A 26,533-nucleotide genomic window follows, 5' to 3' on the forward strand; every position below is an offset into this window, starting at 1 on the left:
CAGTGTAGATAAAAATATAAAGAGTAGAAAAACTAAGAAATCAAATGACTGATCTAGACAACATACAATGAAATGTACTCTGTTGGGCAGAATGTTGTAAAACACTGTCAAATTGGGATATTTTACGATAGTAATGTCAAACTCAAGTAGAAGGGAATTCCTAAAGCCCATATTGATTTACAACATAACAATGTTCATTGTATTTTTTCTATTTTAAATTTATTTTGTTTTGCCATTTAGATTTTAGTCTGATCCTCTATTAGGGAGTTTTGCAGCTATGTGGTTTTGATGCCTCTGTTGTAACAGGATGTTATTGCTTGTTTGTTTTTCTTAAAAAGGAAGGCTCTTTTTTTTTTTTTTCTTTTCTTTTTTTTCTGAAGCCGGGGTTAAGTGACTTGCCCAGGGTCACACAGCTAGGAAATGTTAAGTGTCTTAGACCATATTTGAACTCGGGTCCTCCTGAATTCAAGGCTGGTGCTCTATCCACTGCACCACCTAGCTGCCCCAGGAAGGCTCTTTCTGGAGGGAATGGAATGTTTTCTCTAGAAATACCTATGATACAAAGACAAAAGGAACCAATAAGATATCTTAAAAGAAAAAGATGCATGCTTTTTAAGGAAAAGAGCATAAGTAATAGGAAGGGTATGATTTTCATATTTATGGTAAACACTGCCTTTCAACCAAGAGTTGTTTTTATTTTTTAATTAAATTTTCCATTGTTAATAAATACAATAGAATAGGACTAACCTTCTCTAAGACAGACAAAAATGGCAAGTTTGTTTCATTCTATCTTATGACATTTGGACTCTACTTTCCCTAATGAGAGAGATAAGACATATCAAATGTAAAAACTTTAATACCCTTTTTGAAATGATGATTTTAAAATGATTGATAATCATCCATGTCAGATTATCCTTTGAATATACTCTGTCCCATCCACAATAAAAAGGGAAGTGGGGCATTTTGTTAACTGTTACTCCCCTGAAGAACATTCCTTAAGGAGTACCTGCTGCCAGAGTGGAGTGGGGGAAGTGGATGAGAGAATATCAAATTTTTCCAGTGCCATCTGCATAGCTATTTCTGTGGGTTCATAATGGTTGTTATAATTCCCTTGAGGTGATGGACAGCTAGCCCAAAAGTGGGAAAGTTGGAAATTTAAACAAAGAAGTATAGGGGATAAGGATAAATAAAAACATGATTCGTTAGCATAGGGATAGTGGGATGCTAGTTCTCTTCCACTTTATTCTTAGGGTTAATTTTTAGGTCTTAACCCCTTCTTTGAAGATCAGTGCTTTAGACACTATAATGATTTATATATAAATCTTGGTGATTTGTACTGTGATATTGTTGTTGAATCATTTCAGTTGTCTGATTCTCCATTCTCCATTTGTGGTTTTCTTGTCATAGATACTGGAGTAGTTCGCCATTTCCTTCTCCAATTCATTTTACAGTTGAGAAAACTAAGGCAAACAGATTTAAGGCACGTTCCCAGGATCACATAGCTAGCAAGTGTCAGAGACCAGATTGGAATTCAGGCCTTCCTGACTCTAGGCCTGGTTCACTGACACCTAGCGGCGTAGTGTACTGTAATAAAGGTCATTGAATAACCTATCTATTATGCTTTTGAGGATTGAGACTAGTTTTTTTTAACTCAAAGTAGTTGTGTTTTATGTAACTTCCCATAAGTAGGGATTATAAAATGAAAACATAAAGTATTTTGTTATTTTTTTTGGAGGTGATTAGTTCTGACTAATCAATATAACACCATGACTTATGTCGTGGTGTTAATTGTTAATAGATCAAGTTTTTGAGATAGTAATATAGTATCTTCCTATATGTAGGAGAGTTTGATTTTTTGAACATCTACTAGTTTTGTTAGATATTGGGCATGTAAAAATGTAGAACACTTTTAAAAAAATTTTTATTTTTATTAAAGCTTTTTATTTACAAAACATATGCATGGGTAATTTCTCAACATTGACCCTTACAAAATCTTTTGTTCCAAATTTTCCCCTCCTTCCCTTTACCCCCTTCCCTAGCTGGCAGGTAGTCCAATACATGTTAAATGTTAAAATATATATTAAATCAAATATATGTATACATATTTATATAGTTTATCTTGCTGCACAAGAAAAATCAGATCAAGAAGGAAGAAAAAAAAGACTAAGAAAACAAAATGTAAGCAAACAACAACAGAGAGTGAGAATGCTATGTTATGATCCACATTCAATTCCCACAAGAACACATTGGTTTTGCTCTCAAAGATATTATAGTCCAGTTAAAGCTATTTCTTATTAAGAATTTTTTACTCTTCACATTTTATTCCCTTTCTCCTCTTCTCCCCCAAATAGTTGAGATTAAAGTCTTTATTTTATCTTAAATATTTCTAAGGATGGGAGTGAAAGATAGTAAGGTTTGATTGAGGGTAGCAAAAAAAATGAGAATGCATTTGCATACATAATTATATAATTTAGATTTGTTATTTGTTTTATATTTGTTTCCTTTAAATAGATCATGAAATTAATTTTATGGACTTATTGTAAAGTACATTTTTTTTTGTATTGGTTGATGATTGCTATATAGAATTAACAACTTTAAAAAGGAAGACTAAAAGATTACAAAACTTTTTTAATATAACTTTGTTATACTAAGGCTACTAGTCCAATAAAGGATTTTATTCAAAGGAAGAAAGATAAGAAAAATTGGTTGATAGTAAGATATGCATGAAAAATTAAGACCAATTTGTAACATTAGAGTGCTAATCAAATTCACAAATTTTTTTTATTTACAATAAAGATTCTTAATTAAGAGCAAATTTTCTTTTAAAGTTTTGGCTATTATGACATTTAGGAATTAGGAGAGCAATGTGGCTATGCTGGAAGGGATACAAAACCTTTTTCTGTTATTGTGGGTTTTTTCTGTGATTTTTAAGGATATTCAATCTAACTTTAAAAATTAATATGAACCTGGCACTTAAAATTTCATTCAGATGAATTAATTTTTTTTCATTATACCAGGAAGTTTCACTGATGAAGCCCTGCAGTACTGTTACCAACTGGTGGAGAAGGACTCAAAAAGTGGTCCTGGCCTTATTGGCTTAGGCATAAAAGCCCTCAAAGACAAAAAATATGAAGATGCTGCCAAAAACTTAACAGAAGGTAAATACATAATGCACAAAGTAAATTAATTAGTAGAATTGTGGTCTAAAAGTGTTATTCATTCAGTTTTTAAGTACTTAGTGTTAACAATTAAAGAACTTAAAATCCAAGTAGAGAAAATACACAAGAAACAGATAGCCATTTTACTGGCAAAATTGAGAGTGGAAGCCTATCATAAAGAATGATGAAAAGACCTGTGTTAAAATGCAACCTCTGATAGATATTGCTGGACAAGCCTGGATAATCATTTAATATCTCTGAGTTTCAGATAGTTTTCTATTATAGATGGTAGTGATTTTCATAGGTGAATGAAACCCAAGGTACTGAATGTATTGTTGCAATAGAATCAATTGCTATTCTGGAAAAAATAAAAGGAATGCTCATAAGATAAATTGAAGTATCTATTTGAGCTACTTTATTTCACAAATGATAAAAAATGTTACCAACTTTATATTTTAGAAACTGTGAGTTCTGCATATTCAAGCATAGTGATGAGGGTAGTTAGTAACACAGTAAACACAATATATGAAAAATAGAAATTAATCAGGTTATTGACTTTCTCACAGATAATTATATTGGAATGTAGTTGCATAGAAAAACCGTGACAGTCTTGTATAAGCCGTCAGTTTACATTAATTCCAAATTAGCAATACTTAGAAAATTATTTTAGGAAAGGTCTAGTTTTTCTCTGTTTTTGGATAAAAAGAACTTGAAATATTCTCAGTTTCTCATTTATTCCTTTATGCATTTAAAAAAACTTTTATTCATAAAATAAAAGTAGAGTTTTAGAATTACTTTTAAAATTCTTCTTTGATAGAATTTCTTTAATATGTTGATTTTTCTGTCAATCATACAGGTTTCCTACTGAACAAATAATAAAGCTTATCCAATAGAACGTTACCTCCTTGAAGTCAGGGACTGTAGAATTTTTAATCTTCATGTCTTTGGTATGGGCCTTGTTCATGTAACCTAGTGGTGGTTGTTAACTTGAATTCAGCCTAATGCTTTGTTTCTCCAGGAGCTATTTCATTCTCAGTTTTTATTCTGCATAGAGAAAAACAAAAGGTAATCATTTTGGAAAAATATTGTTTGAAAACTACTGGAAGTCTTCAATATTCATTCTTGTGGTGTGACTTACTCTTTGGACAGTGGAAAGAGAAGGCAAGAAAGCCCCCAGAGAAGATTTCAATAGGAGCAAATAGCAGAGCAGTGCTATTTTAGAATTTTTTAGAATTCCCTGTTAAGTGTCTTACTGTTATCTCTCAAGGACTCTACATTGTACAGTAAAAAAAAAAAAGAACCTGGGTTAAAATTCCCTCTTTTAAGTCTTAGAACTTGTGTATGGCTTTGTGTAAGTCATATAACTTCACTGGGACTCAGTTTTCTCATCTGCAAAATGAGAGCATTTGAATATTTGCCCTCAGAAGTTACTCCTGACTCTAGATCTTTACGCCTATGATCTTTTGTACAATATCTGACACCCAAATTCCAAGCTGAGAATACCCAAAGGAAACCAATTCTCTTTTACTTTTATAATAGTGCTTTATATTAATGACAGACATAGGTGTGTGTCTGTGTGTGTATACACACACACACACACACACACATACACATATATACATATGCATACACATAAAAATTTGTGAGAGTATGTGTGTGTGAAAATCATTATTGTTCAGTGATTCAAATTGTTATAAATTAATATAAGCTGTTTTATTTTTATAGGTTCAAGTCACTTGCTATATAACTCAATCAGAAATAAACTTGACTTTATGATTATTTTATTCTGTTAGGATTAAAATTAAGCAGTGTCTGTGTAGTAGGATGGTATCATCTGGCAGAGGCTCAAATGAAAATGCATCATTATAAAGAAGCTATTATTTCCTGCAATCAAGGTAACAGAATTATTGAAACCTTATAGTTGAGATACAGTGAAGTTTGTTTATATAGTTTATTTCAAGAGCAGTATAAAAGATAACATGGTGAAGTGGTAAAAGTGATAGACTTGGAGTTAGAATGGCCCGGCTCTGAATTGATCTTTTGTATGGATTGATTATTCTTTAATCCTATATCCTTGTTAATCAAATAATAATAATAATAATAATAATAATAATAATAATAATAGCAATAACAAGAATAATAATATTGATAGCATTTATATAGCACTCTAAGGTTTGCAAAGCACTTTATATATATCAGCTTATTTGAGTTGGAATAATATTACCTTTCATACCTACCGTAAGGGACTTGTAAGTATCAATTAAAATAATATATGTAAAACACTTTGCAAAATTGAAAGCACTTTATAAATGTCAGCTTTTATTTTAATTTTGAGAAATACCATTTCTGTGTTACTCCACTGCTTTATTGTGTTTTTTAGGATGTAGAATTATTTAAGACTAAGTGTTTGTGTTAGACAAGTTAAATCTTTAGCCATCATCAAGTAGGTTTCCAGATACAAAACCTGTCAATTAAAACTGACAGGTTCTCTTGAAAGAATTCTTCACACCCAGAATTTTGAGGCTGTGGTAGAGAGACTTTAGGAGAATAAAGGTGACCTTTATGATTTTCTTAAAGGTTCTGAATTGCTCCAAATGTGCAAAGGAAAATCCTTAGGGAAATCTAGAACAGGTTTGACTTTGAGAATGGCATTAGCTGAAATAAGGGAGGAATAAGGGAACCTTGATCCTATATGCTATGTCTTTGGACCAGAAAAAAGTCTCTCAGTTCTACTTGTGTCCTTTTTTCTTCTGCTAAGGAACCTATAGAATGCATACTGAATGTAATTTCTTGCCCAGTTGTGACAAGGTCTTTTGATAATGAGGTGTGGGATAAGTCTCAACTTACTTAATAAGTTGTATTCTGAGATGCCAAGTTATTGATAGAGTATATAGTATTTTTGGTATAGTTCTTATCATTATTTCAGGTATTTTTTTTTTATCAGGTTCAGTTGAATCTTTCATCTTTAGCTATATATTATATATAGGATTAGAGTTGTAAGAACTTAGAGACTATCTGGTCCTGTGGTTTCATTTTACAGTTGTTAGCAAAAGTTAATAATAGCTAATATTTATATGATTCTTTTAAGCTTGTAAAGTGTTTCACATATGTAATTTCATTTGATCCTCTGAACAACTCTTTTGATGAGTCAGCTAACTTGTGCGTAGTTACATATGTATGGCCAGATTCAGACCCACAGCTTCCTGATTCCCAATTCTTTGCTTTCTCTAATAACTGCACTCTTCATGTGTGCTGTATTGGTTATTTGTGCTTCTCTGGAAATATACATCTCAGCTAATTCAATAACTCTTTTAAAACCCATTGTAAGAGAACATTCAAATTTTTATTTTCTTAGCTCTCATAACAATAGAAAACCTCAGTCCACCTAGAAGAAGTGTTCATCAAAAGAATCTCTGCTTTCGTTTGAAAGCAGAGGCCTTGATACAGCTTTCAGATCATGACTCTTCAGAAGAAGCAATTGCCATTCTAGAACAGGTATTTAGAGGTTTTCCCTCAACTTTTCTTAACTTTCATCAATCATTAACTTTTTTAAAACTTTGCCTTGAAAAGTATATAGCTATAGAGGACTTATATGGCAATCCACTTACTTCTGGATTCATCAAATCACTTGTTGGACTTTTCCATCCAAAAATTGCAACACAGTTTATTAGTAAATTTGTACAGTGACTAAATAATACCCAGAAAAATGGGCCCTGTATAGTACAAGTTTTTTTTTTTTTCTTGTTTTCTTGTCTATTACAGGTTTGAGGTTTTGATTTCCTAATGTTAAAAGAACATATCTTATACCTACTGAAAAAAATTGCATGATGATACAAATGACTTTGTTAATAATTCTTTGCAGACACACAAGTTAATAAAATCATAGAAAATAAAGTTGGATTTAAGGAACTATACTTAATTCTTAGTGTAATAATTTGAAAGCATTCTTATTAGAAAATAGCATCAAAGTACATTCTTAAAAGTTGTCAGCAAACGAGATATTTAATATCATTGTGGAGTTTGTTTAAAATTTTGTTGATATTTAAAGATGATTATATCATTATATCATAATATATATCATGTGTGATATGTTGATATACTATATATCATAAATTCTAATATAATTCCTTAAATTTTTTTTGTTTTTATTTTTTATTTTTGTTGAGGCAATTGAAGTTAAGTGACTTGCCTAGAGTCATATAGCTAGGAAGTGTTAAGTGTCTGAGACCAGATTTGAACTCAGTTTCTCCTGACTTCAGAACTGGTGCTCTGTCCACTGTGCCACCTAGCTGCCCCTAGAATGGGTCTAACAATTGTCTCTATTTTATTTTGGTTATGAATGGATTTGTCTCCCTTTCTTATGCATTATATTTTTATAAGTATATTATCAACTCCTTAGAAGAAAAATGAATGGGTCTTGTGCCAACTTTGTTTTTATAGTATCTAATATAGTGCCTTTTATTCATAATAGTTTAACAAAATATTTGTCAAATTGAATTTTCAAAACTTTTTATATCATTCTGAAGTATTTTAAATCATTACAATTATTTCTTTAGGAAATGAGATGAAAGAAACTGGAAATTAATTAGTTTTCATTGGGCTGCTATACTGTAGTTTTGTGGCTTTTATGTTTTAGGGTTGACATCCTTTGATTAAAAAACAAGTTGTGTTGTATGAAAAGAAAAAATATTCAGTAATAAATGATTTAACAACAATTTAAAATTATTTCCTAGATCTCAGATGCAAATACTATTCCAGAGCTTTTAGTTCTCAAAGGTCTTGCTTATCTAAACAAAGGCTTATCTGATAAAACTTCAGAAGTAAGTTTTAATTAAAATTAAATTTTTAAAATTAAAAACATTGAAATTGTTGTATGAAATTAATAGAATATTTCTCTTTATAGATTGTGGAAGAACTTCTTTCCTCTCATCCTAACTTAGCTGCAGTCCATGCTTTGGAGGGACTGATTCATTTCACCAGAAAGGACTACCCAAAGGCAGAGAGAGGGTAGGCATACATGGCAGGCAAATAGATAAGTTTAAAAACTTGTAGATTTGGACAGTATCTATATTTGTATAAATTGATCCTTTTTAAAGTTCTCTGCCATTTTGGGGGGATAATTTTATTTTATATATATAATTTAGCATAATTAAAATACATTGTAGCTTTTTCATGTCTAATTAAATTCTCATAAAATGTTCAGCAAGCAAGGATCATGTATGTATCTTCACTTTATTACTTAGCATAGAGTGGATGCCAAAGAATCTGTATGCTTTTTAAAAAGTATTTTTGCTAGGCATCAATCAGTTAAAAAAAAATAACACATTGGGTTCATTTAGCACTCCAGAATTTATGCAAACATTCATAATGCCATTTAGGAATGTCCAAATACATAATACAAACATTCTACAAACTTAATTTTTTCTTTTTCTTAGATTTCAGAGAGCTCTTGACAGAGAAGCTGAGATTGCTGATTATTATTACTATCTTGGATTAACATATTGGTTCATGAGTGAAGATACAAGAAAAGACAAAACAAAAGCTCTTACCCAGTTTTTGAAGGTGAGAAAAATACTAATATCTACTTTATATGATATATCTTTGAAATGGAATCATTTAGGTATTTTTTTATAAATATTATAAATTATATGTTACATCTCTCATAAAGTTTTAAAAAATTGATACCTTTTCTTTGTTATCACTTACTTTTGATTATATTTCCTCTTCTCATGACTTCCCTTACAATATAGTAAAGCAAAGCCAAACAGCACAATTGTTTCACTGTTTTTTGATATTGTTTTGTTGTGACAGACTTTTAAAAAAATTTAAAAAACTAGAAAAGTTTTTTTCAAAAATAAATTTGCCAAAGAAAACTGAGAATTAACCAGTTAACAATATCCTTTGTCCCTATGTAATTTTTAGATTGTCTCCCCTATGATAACATTGCCATAATAGTCTAATTCACTTAGAACATTAGAATTGTTGCAAGAGATGAGATCTTGGAGAGGGCATTTATTCTCTCACTTTGGAGATGAGATGAAAAGGTAAATTTTTGATCTTGATAGCACAGCTAATTTGTTGAGACTCTTGATTCCTCTGCTAATGATCTTTCGGCTGTTCTGTTGAACTTTATAATTTCCTTAATTAAAACTAAACCTTTTCCTTGCTTGCTTGTTAGCAGTGAGAAATCTTGCATTTTTTTTTTCTTGAAAGCAAAATAGTTTTCAGTATTTTATAATTTTTAAATATCTTGAGTATTGTAACTTATGTATAGGAAAACAAATATTTTGTTGACTTGACTTTTTCTTATCATTGTAGAATAGTTATACTTGCTTTAAACCAATCCTTCCATTTAATCAACTATTTTTGCATTCAGATATCAAATTACTACTATCATCTCTTTTGCATGTTTTTGAAAATTACACTTCCAAAGATACTTTATTTTTTATCCAAACATAATTTTTTCTATGTGTTTTTTATTTAAAGGCTGCAAAATTGGACACCTATATGGGTAAGGTTTTCCGCTATTTAGGACATTACTACAGAGAGGTAGTTGGAGACAAGAGCAGAGCCCGGGGATGTTACAGAAAAGCTTTTGAACTAGATGAGACAGATGAAGAATCTGGAGCTGCTGCAGTTGACATAAGTGTAGAGCTTGAAGATATGGTATGTCTCCTCTTTTGCCTTTTAGTCATTTTCCCTATAGTGTCTTTGTTATAGTTATATACACTAATTTTAACAGGTGTAGTTATCTTACTTTTACTATAATATCAACTTATAAGAATTTTTTTTACCATGACCTTAATGTATCTCTTTATTTTAATAGCATAATCAACATTAAATTTTTAAGAACATAGGAAAATTTTGTTTTTTAATGTAGGAATAATTTCAGAGGTGTACACATGAATTTTGCTTTTAAAAATTATAATTATGACTGATTTTTTTTTTTTTTTTTTAAATTAGGAAACTGCATTGGTTATTTTAACAACAGTAACTGGAAAGGCGAGTGCTGGAACAGCAAAATGGGCCTGGCTTAGAAGAGGGCTTTACTACTTGAAGGCTGGTCAGCATTCTCAAGCAGTGGCTGAGTAAGTAGTATTTAATAGTCAATTTACTGAGATTTTTTGTTTTATTAGTATTAAAGGCTCTTTGTTCTATGTGTATGGGTATGGTAGTAGCAGCAAGATGTTAATGTTATTTGCAAAAAAAGCATTTAGCAAGTTTTTGTTGTTTATGTTCATGGGAGGATTTTTCTTCACTGTAGCTTTCAGCAAGTTTAAGTGAGAACTCTGCATAGTTGGATCACAAATTTACTTGCCGTTTTGCTTAATCTGCCTTGCAGAGTAAGGTTTTATTTGGAGGTAAAGTAATTATTGTTTTCTTCCATTAGTTAAAATTCTATAAGCACCTATGTATAGGAAAATTGTTCATAAAAATAGTGAAATGTGATGAAATTAAAAATTATGATTAGATTGAAATATAGATATTATTCCTATTGCAGTGTTTTAGAAATCTGTATATTGAAAGATGAGGATTTGCAAAATAAGGTAAATCAAACTGGATAAATCCTTCTATTGAGAGATCAGAAAACTGGAGCGCCATTGGATAAAAAATGTCAGAGTTGTAAAGAGGAATCTCTATGGACAAATTTTTGCATTGTTGATCTGGTCATTCTAAATTACAAGTAAAATATCTTTTTTATAGGATATCAGAAGATGTGAATATGAGATTTATAATTTTAAAAATTATTTTATTTTCTTTACTTGTTTTTTTTTTTTTTTTTTTTACTACTTCACTATTTCTTTTATTAACTGAAATTCTTTCTTAAAATCCTTAGTTTACAGGCAGCATTAAGAGCAGACCCGAAAGATTTTAACTGCTGGGAGTCATTGGGAGAGGCCTACTTGAGTAGAGGTGGCTATACCACAGCTCTGAAATCCTTTACAAAAGCCAGTGAACTGAACCCAGAATCTATATATAGTGTGTTTAAGGTTGCAGCAATACAGCAAATCCTAGGCAAATATAAAGAGGCTGTAGCTCAGTATCAGCAGATCATTAAAAAAAAAGAAGATTATGTACCTGCCCTGAAAGGTAAACTTTTATATTTTGATTGCATTGCTAATTTTTGTGCTTTTATTAAGCAGTAAACCTTCATTTAGAAAGTTAGACATTGCCTTTTATTGTCTTCTACCCTGAAAAAGATTTCCTTTATCACCAAATGACATTTACTGAATAGGAATATTTACCAAATAGGAAACAAATAATAATAAATAATATAATAAAATCCTATTCTATAGTTACCCTAAACCATATTACTTTTATATTCCAGCTTTTGCTTTATAGAGGAACTACTTCACATACTGGAAGAATTATTATTTTTTTTTTTAAGTTTTTTTAAAATAAAATTTTATTTACTTATTTTCTTATTTTTTATTCATTTATTTATTGCTGAGACAATTGGGGTTATGTGACTTGCCTAGGCCACACAGCTAAGATTAAGTGTCTGAGATTTGAACACAGGTCCTTCTGACTTCAGGGCTGGTGCTCTATCCAACAGGGCCACTTGGCTGCCCTTGGAACAATTATCCTTAAGGATTTTTTCCTCTTTGTTATGTTGAGTTAATATAACAAATGCAATTTTTTTGTGGCAGGACCCTTAGACATAGAAAACTCTGTTTCTTATGATTGAAATAAAATCTCCATCTACATATCAAAATCTCAAAGGCAATATCTGCAAAGTAAAACATATATTATTTTTATAATCATACTTCAAAAATTGTAGGACTTGCTCTTTTGTAATAAACTTTGGCAGTAGCTTGTCTGTTCATTTTATTTTTAAGACCTTCAAAGGTATATAATCCAAATTCTTATCAAATTTGGACAGGAAAATAAAGCAGATTGTTTATGTATAATTTAGAATTTTGATTGATAGGATAAATAGCCCTCTCCCCACCTTTTATTTTATTTTATTTGTTAAAGAAAATGCTTCTCATACTTTCTGTTCTGTTTCTCTTCATTTCCCTAAATGGAAGATAACCAGATAAGAAATAACTTAGACTTTGGCTGTCACATCAATATCATTTATTATAGTGCTGGAAAGGGCTATTTCTTTGTAATCTTTCAAATAAAGGTATATAACATTAAATTTTATGTATGGATGGATATATTTGCAATTACTGATGCCACTATATACATTTACTCATTATTGATATTCTTTAGTAGGATATGAGCACTTACAAAAAAAATCTTAATTACATTAAGCTGAAATCATGGAATTATTTTGAGTTTTCTAGAAAGTATATTTAAGAAAAAATTTTTTATGAATATGACCAGCACAATGTTCAAAATTTTCTTTAATAGTCATTGAAATTAATCTACAGCTTTATATGAAAAGTTACATTTAAATTCATACTTCTCTGCTTTCAGGTCTAGGTGAGTGTCACCTTATGATGGCAAAAGGAAAGCTGACTGATTTCCTTGATGGTAAAGCTGTGGAGCACATAGAACAAGCCTTGGATTACTTTACTTGGTTAGTATTATAGATTCCAATTACTTGCTTAAGTTAATCTTGTACTTTTTAAAAAAATTTCAATTAAACCTGAAGTCCAGAAAATAAATTTATGGTTTAAGATGAGACAAAAAAAAAAATTACAATTTTTGACTTAGAATAATTCTTTGGTTAATCTCAACATAAAATAAAAAGTGCAGGAAAATGCTTTGTTTAAAGAAATTTTAAGAGATTTTAAACCTTTTATCTTGTCCTTTAAAAAAAAAACCAACAGTATAGCTTTTAGGAATACATGTAGCACTTTATATATTTTCCAAAATTGTGAAGCATTTTCTTAATATTTTACTAAGACATTCTAAAGATAAACTAGATGGGAAGAATCTACTTTAGTTTAATTCCTATTTTTAAAAAGTCTGGTGCCCTTCACAGAATAAGCATTTGAAAAATATTTAAAAGGACCTCTTAAAAAACAACTCCTTAGTAATCAAATTTAAATATGTATATTTTTGGTTTTAGAATCATCTGATTACTATAGTAATATGTCAGTACATCAAGGATCTCTGATTTTGTCGGTGGAGAGTTCCCACATTGATGAAGATCTCGGCCCATCTATAACTTAGTAGATAAATCTTAGAGAGCTGCCTGAAGCTCAGAGAGGTGACTTGCCCATGGTCACACAGCTAGTAAGTGTCAGAAACATGATTCGAACTCAGTCTTCCTGACTATTCGCTCTGCCCTGCTACCTCTAAAATATTAAATGATAATGCTTTTATTTGTCTACAATTTTACTGTAAAGTACTCTCATATGTATTCTCACTTGTATGGTTTCCTTATGTAGTAGACATAGGTTTGATTATCCTGAATTTCAATTTTATTCAATTATCTTTTATGCTAGAAGTAGTTACCTTTGACTTGAGTTCTAACGTAAAGATAATGACATGCAATCAAACCTTTTATGGTTAACCTAGAGATATGTCCACTAGTGTGTATATTTTCATTTTTACTAAATTAGCAAATTGTAGAATAAATTATATATACTATACATATTTCTTTACTAAAATTTTATTTTCCCCTCATGCTCTGCATAGTTGCATTATGGCATAGAAAGAACCCTGGTTTCTTGAAAGATATATCAATGAAATACAAACTGGTGAATCTTACTGCATAGGAAAAGCCCTAACTAGGGAAAGACTACCTAGTTAAATTCAGTCATCTTACTGGAAATTTGGCTACCAAATGATTAGTTTTTTTAAACTTTAGAAACATGTGAAACCATTAACTATGATGTTCTAGAATGACAGTATTTTAAGATGTGAGAGACCCTCAGACTGGTTCCTGAACTGGTTCCCCTCTATATCATATTTAACTCAAATACCTACTTCAGAAGCAGCCATTTCTGCTTTTGGTTAGCTCTGGTTGTTGGGAATTTTACTTTTACCTCATGCCTAGGATTTTCTTCTTTGTTTCTTTCAGTTTTGCTTCTGCTCCACATAGTCAAGCAGAAAAAAATACATTCTCTACAGACTACTGGTATTGAAAACACTCTTGGATTTAGGGTTGTGATTGCTATTGTTAACAGAGAATACTAGTCAACATGAAGTCACAGATCCTTGAAGGATCCATACCACATTTTCCTTTTTTGGAGGAATTTGAATTTTTAAATTCAGTTTGAAATTTTAAATCTCTGGTGGTAGTAGTGCAGCCTTTGGTATATTCATTGGTAGCATCCATGCTAGCAAGTTAACAGTGTTGGTGCTCACTACATTAGACACTTTTAAGCCATGTGGGGTAGCATGATATTCAAAAGTCTATAGTATTTTTCTAATAATGTGAAACATGCTTTGAAATAAGTTTTGTTAATCTATATGTAGAAAGAGGATTTTTTTTTTTTTTTTTTGAGAAATAATATAAGACTTTAAAATCATGAGGTGAAGTGGGTTAGAAAAAAGATGCTAATTTAATGTCCTGTAAGGGAAGGGAATCTGAAAGATTTGGATTGTATGTAGGAGATAGAAATGTTTGATTCATTAATTAGGATAGATTTAGTATTTTTTTGTACATGACTTTTAAACAGCCCATAATGAGAATATAAAATTTCAGAAGCATTTGTTATTGTTGTTCAGTCTTTTTCAATTGTGTCTGACTTTTTGTGACTCCTTCTGGATTTTTCTTGGCAAAGATACTCTAGTAGTTTGCCATTTTCTTCAACTTACTTTACAAATGAGGAAACTGAGGCAATCAGGGGTAAGTGACTTGTCCAGAGTCACACAACTAGTAAGCGTCTGAGGCCAGATATGAACTCAGGAAGATGTCTTCCCGACTCCAGATTTAGCACTCTATTTACTGTTCATCTAGCTGCCCTGAGGCATTAATGAGAAGCATTAGAGCTCACTTTTAAATATACATGAAAGTATTTATCTTTCACTTTTGTTTGCCCTTCTTCCTTATTTTTGCCTTTTGCTTCCTCTCCATTCCACTTCAGAATTACTTCTTTAAATAGAGCAACAGAGTATCTGTATAAAAGGTTAAGGAAAGCACTCTGAGACTTGTCTAGCTTGTTAATTTTGCTGTACTTGGAACAAAGGAAGAAATAGTATAGGAGAAGAGCACAGCTTGGATGGATGCTTAATGGTAATTTTGAAACTCCTCTAGCTTTATTTCTGTCTCTTTCATTGTAGCATAGAAATTTTTCTCTGTATATTAGTTGGCATATGCTATGACAGATAATATGTTTAATGATTTTATGTGGTGGTAATATGTTTCTAGAAAGTTAACCTTAAATTTAATTTTATTTTCAATTTTTTTCCCCTAATAGCCTAAATTTTTTATTGTTAACATAACAACTAAAAATGTGGTAGGCAAAAGTTATTTTACATAATTCAGAAGGTGTTATTTTCTATGATTTACTAAAAAAGGAAATAATAGCTCATATTATATAGTACTTTATCATTAACAAGGCAACTTTATATATATGTTATTTTACTTGAACTTCAAAATGACTTTGTGAATCAGGTTATAACTTCTTTACAAATGAAATTAAGGGTCTGAGAAGTAATTAAATTTTGTTTGAGATAAGTGGAAGAGCTTGGACCCAAATTTAGTTCCTCTGATACTAAATCTATAATTGTAGAATTTCGATTTTAAAGAGAAGTAAAATTTGTCCTTTCTGCATTGCTTTCAAATCTATTAGATATCCAGAAAGGATGAGATTATTGAGGTTATTATCCCTCTCTTTTTCCCCATTTCTCTTGTTCCTTGATTTCTTTTTTGTTTTTAAGCTATCAATTTTAGAAATTTAGACAAAAGAGCTTCCAATCTTCTTTCCGTCTAATCTTCCTAGTAGATTTCCAGTCATGACAACTATAGCTTGTCTTAATTCTCAGGAAATCGGTGAAAAATGTTGTTTGGCTAGACTCCATCAGCAGAAAAGGCTATGAAAAATGTTCCATCTGCTTGTCCATCTGCCAGTACCATAGTTGTTTGCAATATCTCATTGCCTGGGTTCTTGTAGATTAAATTGCTTTGTTTTTATTCATTTTTTCTCAAGAAGTTGAGGGGTGGGGATAGAGGTAATTGCTTTATTGAGAGAGAATAATTTTTACTTTTAGCATTTCTGTTTACCTTTGAATTCATTTATCTTTGGTAATAAAAATAATAATAGATAACAGGATTTTTTTTTTTTTTTTTTTTTGGTCTTTTGATATCCTGAATCTCATAACAGAAGTCTACTACATTCAGATTAGTGTATACCATAACTTGGTGGTCTACCATTCCATTCACGGGAAGTTCTTCTGTGGCATTGTGTAACGATCAGCTTATTTTGATTTATAGTAAAAAAAAAAAATAAAGGCAAAATCCTTATTCATTGCTGTAACAACTGAGCATTAAGCTTTTTATTTATTTATTTATTTTTTTACTAAGAACTTACCTAAAAATCTAATATTAGAAATAAATTGTTCTGGAAAATTAGTCAGATTTCCTGTCACTTTCTCAGAAGGAATTATAGAGAAAATATATAGATATGATTTTAGGTAGTCCTTAACATAATGTACTTAGAGGAGATAATTTTCCTAAATTGAGAAGTGAATTCTTAATAAAGTTTTTATAGTACCTAATGGAAGAATTCGCTCTATTGTATATGTACTGTCTTTTTAAGTGATTAGGAGAGAAGAAAAATTGATATTTGGGGAAATATTTTAAAATAATTGCATTTTTCCTTTTAGGGCTCTTCAGTATCGATCTGATGTTTCTTGTATTTGGAAGCTCCTAGGAGATGCATGTACCAGTTTACATGTGGTTTCACCATCTAAAGTAAATGTGAATGTTTTAGGAGTTCTTCTGGGTCAGAAAGAAGGAAAAGAAATATTGAAGAAACATGAGCTTCTCCATCTAGGCGGAAGGTAATTAACTAATTTTTTGAACCACACCTATGATTTTATTGGTATAGAAAACAGCTGATGAGGAAGTTCTCTCTAATTATGGAGACTGGAAGTTGATTTAAAAATAATAGTCCGAGAGTTGCCTGGGGAATTGAAGCTAATCTGATGATGTGTCAGAGGTGGGACTTAAACCTAGGTCTTCCTGACTCTGACTCTTTTTCCATGGCTGCCTCTAATTTATTCAAAATATCTTAAGTTATTTTACTTTTTTATTGCTACATTTTGTTGACACAGCAAACACTTCCCAGTAAACATCCAAACAAATTCTTTCCCAAAGTACTTCTTGAAAAATAGTTAAGCCAAGCTGTAATAGTGTGATTGCAACTGCTAAAGCATTCCACATTTCCTTTGTAGTTTCTGGATTTTTAACAGAAAGAAAAGTTGGTTTAAATACCTATACTTTGATAGCCAATGTTTTAGAAAAGTAATTTACTAATAGTTTTGTCAGTTAACAACATGAAGATTTAACTAGGTTGTTCTGTTATTAAAATAAAATCACCTTATATTTTTGTAGGTGTTATGGCCGAGCACTCAAACTGTTGCCAACAGCTAATACATGGTGTGATCTCGGAATTAATTATTATCGTCAAGCACAGAATCTAACAGAAACAGGAAGCTGTGTAAATGAACTTAAAGAATTATTGGAGAAATCTTTACATGTATGTTATTGAGACTCTTAGGAGTCAATTTGCTATATTGAACAAGGATCTTGATGTTGGCAAATAAAAGTCCATTGTTCTTGACAATTTCAATGCAATTCCAGGAAGTAAAATGTAAGTTTTTGTCTTTCTAGTGTCTGAAAAAAGCAGTGAGACTGGATAGTAATAACCATTTGTATTGGAATGCCCTTGGTGTGGTTGCTTGTCACAGTGGTAAGAATTAAGTAATACTCAATCACATTAGAAAATTATTTGTTCATGTTCATAAAGCTTAGCTTAAATCACAACTCATGTTTTTCAGGCATTGGAAACTATGCTCTTGCCCAACACTGTTTCATCAAATCAATTCAAGCTGAACAAATTGTAAGTGCAATCATCATTTGAGAGTATTCCAGATTTTGTATTTTTGTTTTTCTGAGAAAACCATATAGCAAAGCAGCTGAATTTTCTTTTTTATGCAGAATGCTACTGCATGGACAAACTTGGGAGTTTTATATCTAGCAAATGAAAATATTGAGGTAAATTTTTCTTTTTTCTGGGGCATCAAGGGGAGGTCAGCATTAAAGACATAGAATCATTTTCTGTTTATATTCAAGTATCAATAATTACTTCATGATATTTGTACTTTTTTGACCATTTTGCTTTCTCAGTACAGTATCATGTGCAGCATGATGTAGAGGTGAGTGGCCAAGGCAACCTCAATAAGCCTCAGTGTCACAGACCTCTCTAAGTTACTTATTTCTTAATCTGCATGGATGCTCTCCACATTGATGAAATCATAGGTCTTGACAAAAACATGTACCTACTAAAGTACTGATAAAGGTTAGTTGATGGAGTGATACTTCAATACTTTATTCTTCAAAAGACCTATTATTTCACTTGATATAGGTAATTCCTGCATGATTATGGTTCCTGCATGAAGGCTCCATCTTCTTCATATAATGAATTGTTGTCACCAAAACATTTCTCATCTTTGGTTAATAATAAGCCTTTTTGAAGTTGGTTCTCAGATGACATAGGGTCAAGCACTTAATTGAAGCATATTCTTCATTAATGTGAGCAGTGGCCACATCTAACATCATGAGATATTCAAGTAGAACTATTGTGGAGAATGAATTGAATCAGTGTTGTAATGTTGATGATTTAATGGTTAATCTTAGATACAATCTTGTTGTTCTGTAAATATATTAGAAATGTTATTTATTTTTCCTTTGCCCTCCCAGTGGGAAGAAGAGTAGTGTATTTGTCTCAAATGTATTCATTTTCAACAGCAATTTTATAAATTCCCATTCATATTGAAATGTAGGTGACAATAGGCTTCACTTGGTAGAATATTAGAAGAGCACCTTTATAAGTTCAGCCATCTTTAATTTCAGCCAGCTTTATTTGGATTACTTAGCTCCTGACTTTAGTAAGTGCTAATCCCTCTACAAAACCACTGCTTTCTTTGGCAGGTTTGAGCTTTTACCCATGAGAAAATCAGAGACTAAAATAGCTGGAGTGTTAATCGGTCATATTTGCAAGCTTTCTCACAAATCTCTAGATAGTATTGTGTCACACATCATCTGGTCTAGCTCGTAAACCAAATTGTTAACATTTATTATTCCAGTTAGGTTACAAGTAAAATGTGTAAACTAATTCAATCCCTTTGTTTAAAGTTGAAAGAAGTTTAAAGAAGTCAATAGGGTGATAGAGAGGGTTGGACTGTTTCATAGTTTGGGACTCTGGAAACTAGTATCTGCGTACTATGTATAAAGTTCTCAACTTTGTAGATGGTGGGAACTAGTTAAAGAGTACAAAACAATACTTGTTACCAATAAATAGATAAGGTTCTGGATAAAATTTTTTTTTTTTTTCCATTTTTCTTCTCCGTAATAACATCAAATTTGATACCATGCTTAACTTTTTCTTTTCTTTTTTTTGCTTAACTCATTATTTTAGTGTTATATATTGTATTTAGTCACTACAGGAAAGCGAAACCTAATATTAAATGGTGTTTTTTTTAAATGCATTTTTATAGCCAGCTCATGAAGCCTTCAAAGTTGCTCAGTCCCTTGATCCATCTTACTTAATGTGTTGGATTGGGCAGGTAAGAGATGAACATTCTAATTATATTTTCATTGTATTTTAGAAAATAGGTTCATTTGTTTAAGCATCTCAATTTTCTCTTAAAAACTTTTGGATGTTTGGATTGTTTCCTCTTTTTAAAAAATATTTTTAATGTCTACCATCTTAATAGCATAGAAATCTGTTCACCAAGACAGTTTTGCTATATTAATGGCTTCTTGATTTTGTTTGAAAATATTTCTTGCAAGAAAAGAAAATCCAGAAATTTTTTTTTCATATTTTGTTTTTTTCATATTTTGTTTTTTCAATAGTATTTCAGATTTTTTTTTTATTTGATAAAATTTGTTAACCAGCTATTCAGCATTATTGTAGGAAGGGTATTTATTTTTCCTTCCCATGAATATGATCTCTCTCTTTAAGATGTTTCTAAGAAGATTTACTCAGAAAGGTGACATTCATGTTAGCAAATGGTACCTGTAGTAATAGTAATTCACTAAAACTAATTCATTATAATGAATTATTACTTAGTTTTTCTTGAATTTCTTCTCTCATCTGTTGTATTCTTTGTATGTCCCCAAATCATTTGCTAAGTCTTATAGATTCTACCTCAGTGACTTTGCCCCTCTTTCCACTCAATACCATGATCTCCTTAGTGCAGGTCCTCATCCCTCTTGTCTGGACTATTAAAATAATCTGCTAATTGTTCCATTTTCCTCCAGTCTCTTCCCTCTTTCATTCATTTCCACAAAGCTACCAGATTGATATGTAAAACACCTTATCATGTTACTCCCTCTCTTCTGTAACTTTTAGTCTCTCCTTGTTACTCCTAGGATAAAATACAAATCCCTTTATTTGACATCGAAAGCCATTCCTATCTGATTCTAGCCTATTTTTCTAGGCTGATAAAACATTACTCTCCTTTACATACTACTCCTGTAAAGACAATCTGGCTAACCTTGCTTTTTAGCTGTTTTATGTCAGTCTCAAGCTCCTTTGCCTTTGAATAGGCTATCCCTGATACCTGAATTACTCTTCTATACTTCTACCTCATGGAATCCCCAATTACTTTTAAAACTCAGATTAGGTACCTCCTTGTCTAGTAGGGCTTTAGGGCTTTATCTCATCCCATCACTATTGGGCTCTCCCTTACTGTCTCTAAATTCCTCTCTATTTACTTTATATATATTCTGTATTTATTTTTCAATGTATGCTTTTTTAGTATACCTTTAGAAAAGAGACAGTTTTGTTTTTTGTTTTGATGTTTGAGGCACTTTGTGCAGCGACTGCCCATAGTCAGGGTTTAATAAGTGCTTGTTGAATTGAATTGAATCCACTTCAATACTTTGAAAAATACTTTCCATACTTTGAAAAATCTATCATTTCAGTAGTATTTGATATATGCTCCCCTGACTCAGATCATAACCCCTGAATGCATTTTTGTGTTGTGCTATTCTTGGCTATGTTATTCAACCAAACTTAGTTTGGTTACATTTCTTAAATTATATTCCACCTTGTTATCTATGTAACTTCTGAACCAGTGAGATAAAAGGGAAGGCAGAAGTCTCCAATCAGTTAGTATATATGGCAGTTGAAAACATTGATATGTCACATTGTTTGCAACAATTAAATGGAAAGAACAAACTGAATGTTGCATAAAATAGAATGATGAAGGAAGTCTGATCAAAGCCTCTCTGTTAATACCAGTAAGAAAGGGCTAGGTTGTAAATGGGACAGAAAGGATACAATGGGGACTCAGTCCCTGAGGAATATCATCTGGAGCATTCTTTCAATGTCTTATTCTAAGAAGACATCTTAGGAGATTTGTCCAGTTTAAGGATTAGCCCAATCAAGTCACTGGTTGATTAGAAATAATCAAGACTGAATCAGATTTAGCATATTATCTTGCAGTGTTAGTGAAACTTTGTCTCCAGAAATTATATGTAGTAAAAATCTTTTTTCTCTCCTCTCCATCTGCAGGCACTTATTGCAGAGACAGTTGGAAGTTATGACACAATGGATCTCTTTCGGCATACTACTGAACTCAATATGCACGTAAGAATTAGCATTTTTAATTTTGCATTCATTAGTGATAAAACCAAGTATTATGCTTATCAATAAAATAACTGATGGGGTATAAATTTAATATAGCAAAATTGGAAGTGGAAAGTGTTTATTAAAAATTTTATCCTAATGGGAACATAGCTAATCCTTGTTAAAAGAAAGTCTTCTCACTTTTGTCTTTAGCTGTTAAGATATTATGATTTAATAGAAATAATAGCAACTCTCATACATAGGGAAATTCTCATAAAAAAGCAACAAACTTATAAGGTCCAAAGGCTTTTTTGTCTTTCCATAATTCTTTTTTTGGGGGTGTTGTGAGAATATACCTGAATTTCCCTAATTCTTAAATAAGTTTTGTGTTAATTTTTACTGTTGACAAGTTAGTATTATCATTCTGAATTGTAACCACAGAAAAGAGAATTCAGCTTTCTGGATGGGCATTCAAGATTAAAGGAAGAAGTTTTAAATAATTTGGTTCATTATAATATTCTGGAAATTAGTATGTGTTTAAGTGTGTTAGTAATGAAACTTGATAATAAAATTCAGTGTTATAGAGAACTATTTTCTTAAAGATTTAGAAAATTTCCTGGAATGGAAGTACATTGTTTAAATCAGTTTTTAATTGCATAATAGTTAACACCATGTCCAATTAAGTACACATTTTTTTTTTCCCTTTAAAGACAGAGGGAGCAATAGGTTATGCATATTGGGTATGTACAACACTACAAGATAGGACAAACAGAGAAACGGAGCTGTACCGCTATAATATTCTCCAGATGAATGCCATTCCAGCAGCACAAGTTGTTTTGAGCAAATATACAGGTATTATAAAGTTTTAAATTACTACTATAAGTATTATTTTTCTTTGATGGTACTCAGAAATAGTGTGCTATTTTATTTTTATTGCTTAGTGAAGTACTACACAGTGGTTAAGTGATTTTTGTTAACTGAATGCATATATTGGGATGTAGGGTTATCTTTGTTCTGTTATCTTTGCTCTGATTATAATATATTATTATAATATTAACCATTTGATTTAGTTTTTAAATCTAATTTTTTTTCTGAAGAATGACAGAAGTCTTATTTTTATCTAATGGAAAGTGATCCATGCAATTGTAGAATTACATAGTTAAAAAAGATCTTGCAAATCACCTTAGTGTAATTCCTTCATTTGATTTTATAGATAAGTAACTTGTTATTTAGGGAGGTTGTTGTCATGCCCAAAATAATAGTGCTCTAAAAATGGGCTTCCCTGTGTCTTTCATTTAGTGATATTAGTTCTTGTCCATCAGAGGCAAACAAGGTAATTTCATGTAAAAGTCCTTTAGATATTTGATGATGACATTCATGTTATTAAGTATCTCTTTTCTAAGTTAATTCTTCTGATCTATCTTTTTACAATATGGTTTTAAGTCTTTCCAATTCTTTAAGCCTTCCTTCTGGATGTGCTTCACTTTTCAGTGTCCCTTCTAAAATGTGGTGTCTAGAAAAAGACACTGTACTTCAGATGTGACCTGACTGAGTGAGAGTACACTGGGATTGTCACCTTCCATGCTTCAGTCAACTTAAGAGGAAGTTAGCCTTTTTCTTTTTGGTTGTTATATTGCATGTTGACTCATTTGGAACTTATGGGCCACTTAGAAGTTAAAATTCTTTTTTAGAAGAATTGCTTTCTGCCTTTGTCTCATCCATTCTTTTTCTTATACAATTGATTTTTTAAAAGTAAATATAGGACTGAACTTTATTCCTATTAAGTTTAAACTTTAAACTTAAATTTGCATGTATTTTTTTTTTTTTTTTGTATCCTGATTGTTTCATTAATTTTATTAGCTATCCTTCCCTTCATGACTAGTTAAAATGTTGATTAAAATAGACTCAGTGACATTCCATTAGGAAACTCTCTCATGGTTGAGATTATTTAATTAATTGAAACCATGCATTCAGTCATTCCAAACCTATCTGTTCTATTGTTCAGTATATGTAGCTTTATGTTATCCATTAAAATATCATGCTGCTAATTTACCTTACTAAAATCCAGTTAGTCTCTGTGTCTTACAATTTTTTAATATGTTATTCATTTCAAAAAAGGAATTAAAATTTCATAAAATTTGATTTTTTTTAAACAAGAAAAGAACAATTAAAGGTTAGAAAGATTAGTAATTTTCTATACTACATACCTGTAACAGAGGCAAGAACCAACCACTAAAAGAACAAAAACAAAAAATACCTGAACAACTATTCCCAAACTTATTTGGTCATGCTTTTTATTTTCAAGAAAGTAAGTAGGTAAGAGGCTATTTCAAATGATAATCCTGATTATCTGTCTGTAGTGAGTGAGAATTGGGGAGAGGGTCTTGGGTTCACTGCTGATATTGAATAGTAGTAGCTGAAATAGCTGCTCTATTGTTTGTATTTAGAAATATTTGATGAATTGAATTGACAGTCTAATAACAAAGGAGGAAACAAAAGATTAGAAATGAGAACTCAAAATACTGACATTTTGAAGTTACTTAGGATCATAGAATGGTAGATTTTAAGCTGGGGAGGGACCTTAGAGATCATCTAGTGCACATTCATCATTTTATGGAAGAGCAAATGAAGCCAAGACAGATCAAATGACTTAACCAGCAACATTCAGATACTGTATGGCAGGATTAGGATTTGAATTCAGATTCTTTTCTGCAAATGTACTTTTTCCTCTGTACTAATCCTGCCTATACACAGAAATGAAGGAGCTCCTAATGGTATGACTACATTGTAAAATATAGACTATTCGTAATAATAGCCTTATCCATCAACAGCAGTTTTAATATGCTATTTTAGAAGACAAGCACATCATTATCACTATCAGATTTTTTTTTTTTTTTTTGAGGCTGGGCTTAAGTACTTGCCCAGGGTCACACAGCTGGAAGTGTTAAGTGTCTGAGACCAGATTTGAACTCGGGTCCTCCTGAATTCAAGGCTAGTGTTCTATCCACTGCGCCACCTAGCTGCCCCCCAGACATTTGTTAAGCATATACTATGTGATTAGCACGATAGCTACAAAGGGCTGGAAAACTTGAAGCAATAAATTCTCAGCTATTAATTAAAGTTGGATATCCAGAATAACATTTCAGAAAGTTCTTGGTGATTAAGATTTTGTTTTTCTTAGTTATACATCATAAAGAGTTGATATATAATGCATATTTCAATATCTACATTGACAAATATAGTTCAACTGTCTTAATAATGTCTTTTGACATTAGAAAATTAAGGTGTAGAACTCATCAAGTACTTTGTTTTGAGTTCTGGCATATGTCATTACTATTAGTTTTTTTTTTTTTTCCCTCTAGCACATGTTAAAGTAAAATCTCTGAGGGAAATTTAGCTACAATTTCAAAGCTTCCTTCCAAATAGGACAGGTTTTAAAAATCAAGTTTTAATATGAGCTAGAGCTTTACGTTGTTTTGTTTTGGTTTTTTTTTAGAGATAAAAATGTAGCAGTTTTAAACTTTAAAATCATGTAAGTAAAGATTATAGTATATGGTAGGGAAAGAGCCCTGAGCCTGGAGTCAGATTTAATCTAATTTTAAATTCAACCTTTGCTGAAAGGTAAATCTCATAATGTTTGAGTTATCATTTCTCTGTAAAATATCAGTAATAGTAGATATAGTACTTATGTGACTGTTGTGAGGATCAAATCCAATAATTTTTATTTGGAGCATTTTTAGCCTCATGGTTTATGAAGCTATTCATTGCTACCATTACATATTGTCCAAGAAATTGAGGATTGACTGGACATTTTATATTAAGGGCCAAGTAAGGTTTGCATTTTGATGGTGCTTGTAACTATCTAGCACTGTAACTTTTGATTAAATTATGTTTTAGCCAAAAGTGACTCACTGGGATAATAGTTTTAAAGTATATATAAAAGCATTATGAATTAGGGTCTTTGTCAAAATCAAAATTGATTCATGAAGCATATATGAAGTATAGGCATTTGTGTTTTTCAGAAAGAATTCAGAATTATGCTCCAGCTTTCACAATGTTGGGTTATTTAAATGAATATTTACAACTGAATAAAGAGGCAGCTGATGCATACCAAAGGTAAAGTATAAGTTTAATAATTATTGAGAAATGAAGATCTTTTAATTTCCTAATTCGAGTTAATGAAATATCAGAACATCTATTATAATTACAGTGCCTGTACTAAATACAGTTTGTAAATGTTTGTAAAATTTCATAATTTTTCATCATATGTGAACATTTCTGGGGAACATGGAAAATTGGGTTTTTGTATACATATATAGTCTTGATGCCACTGCATGATTTAAAACATTTTTTTTAGGGAAGTCTATAGTTTCTGTGTAGAATTTTGTATTGGTTTGCTTTGTTAAGATGAATTTGCTTAGTCTTGGAAGTTGGAAGAAGAACCAAAAAGTACCTTTCAGAGAATATCACAAAAAGACCTGAAATAATAATCTTTTCATAATACTGTTATCTATGTGTTTTAAGAGGAATGTAACTTTTTGTTAGTAAGAATTATCTATGCCCAATAGAAACACTTATGAAAAGAAATTTTTTTTTTTAATCTTCATGATATATGTCATAATGTTCCTTTTGTTAAATGCATTTGTTCCCTCAGAGAAAGAATACTCTTGA

At 31.0% G+C, this 26,533-nt stretch overlaps 1 protein-coding gene across 7 annotated transcripts in view; it reads left to right on the plus strand.

Moving 5' to 3' along the window:
* The window catches only part of SKIC3 (SKI3 subunit of superkiller complex), a 114,030-nt gene that overhangs the window by 35,583 nt on the left and 51,914 nt on the right, over positions 1-26,533 (plus strand). For all 7 annotated transcript variants that reach the window (XM_074282043.1, XM_074282044.1, XM_074282038.1 and 4 more), the window contains 19 exons: positions 3,018-3,158; positions 4,952-5,053; positions 6,514-6,653; positions 7,892-7,978; positions 8,062-8,165; positions 8,594-8,720; positions 9,645-9,824; positions 10,122-10,246; positions 10,996-11,249; positions 12,585-12,687; positions 16,890-17,066; positions 17,620-17,764; positions 17,899-17,977; positions 18,066-18,127; positions 18,226-18,282; positions 19,785-19,853; positions 21,809-21,883; positions 22,573-22,714; positions 25,885-25,978. In XM_074282043.1, coding sequence (XP_074138144.1) covers positions 3,018-3,158; positions 4,952-5,053; positions 6,514-6,653; positions 7,892-7,978; positions 8,062-8,165; positions 8,594-8,720; positions 9,645-9,824; positions 10,122-10,246; positions 10,996-11,249; positions 12,585-12,687; positions 16,890-17,066; positions 17,620-17,764; positions 17,899-17,977; positions 18,066-18,127; positions 18,226-18,282; positions 19,785-19,853; positions 21,809-21,883; positions 22,573-22,714; positions 25,885-25,978 — 2,263 coding nt within the window. The remainder of the gene's footprint in view (positions 1-3,017; positions 3,159-4,951; positions 5,054-6,513; positions 6,654-7,891; positions 7,979-8,061; positions 8,166-8,593; positions 8,721-9,644; positions 9,825-10,121; positions 10,247-10,995; positions 11,250-12,584; positions 12,688-16,889; positions 17,067-17,619; positions 17,765-17,898; positions 17,978-18,065; positions 18,128-18,225; positions 18,283-19,784; positions 19,854-21,808; positions 21,884-22,572; positions 22,715-25,884; positions 25,979-26,533) is intronic.

The sequence above is a fragment of the Sminthopsis crassicaudata genome, chromosome 1 (genome assembly GCF_048593235.1).
Source record: "Sminthopsis crassicaudata isolate SCR6 chromosome 1, ASM4859323v1, whole genome shotgun sequence".
NCBI classification, from domain to species: Eukaryota; Metazoa; Chordata; class Mammalia; order Dasyuromorphia; family Dasyuridae; genus Sminthopsis; species Sminthopsis crassicaudata.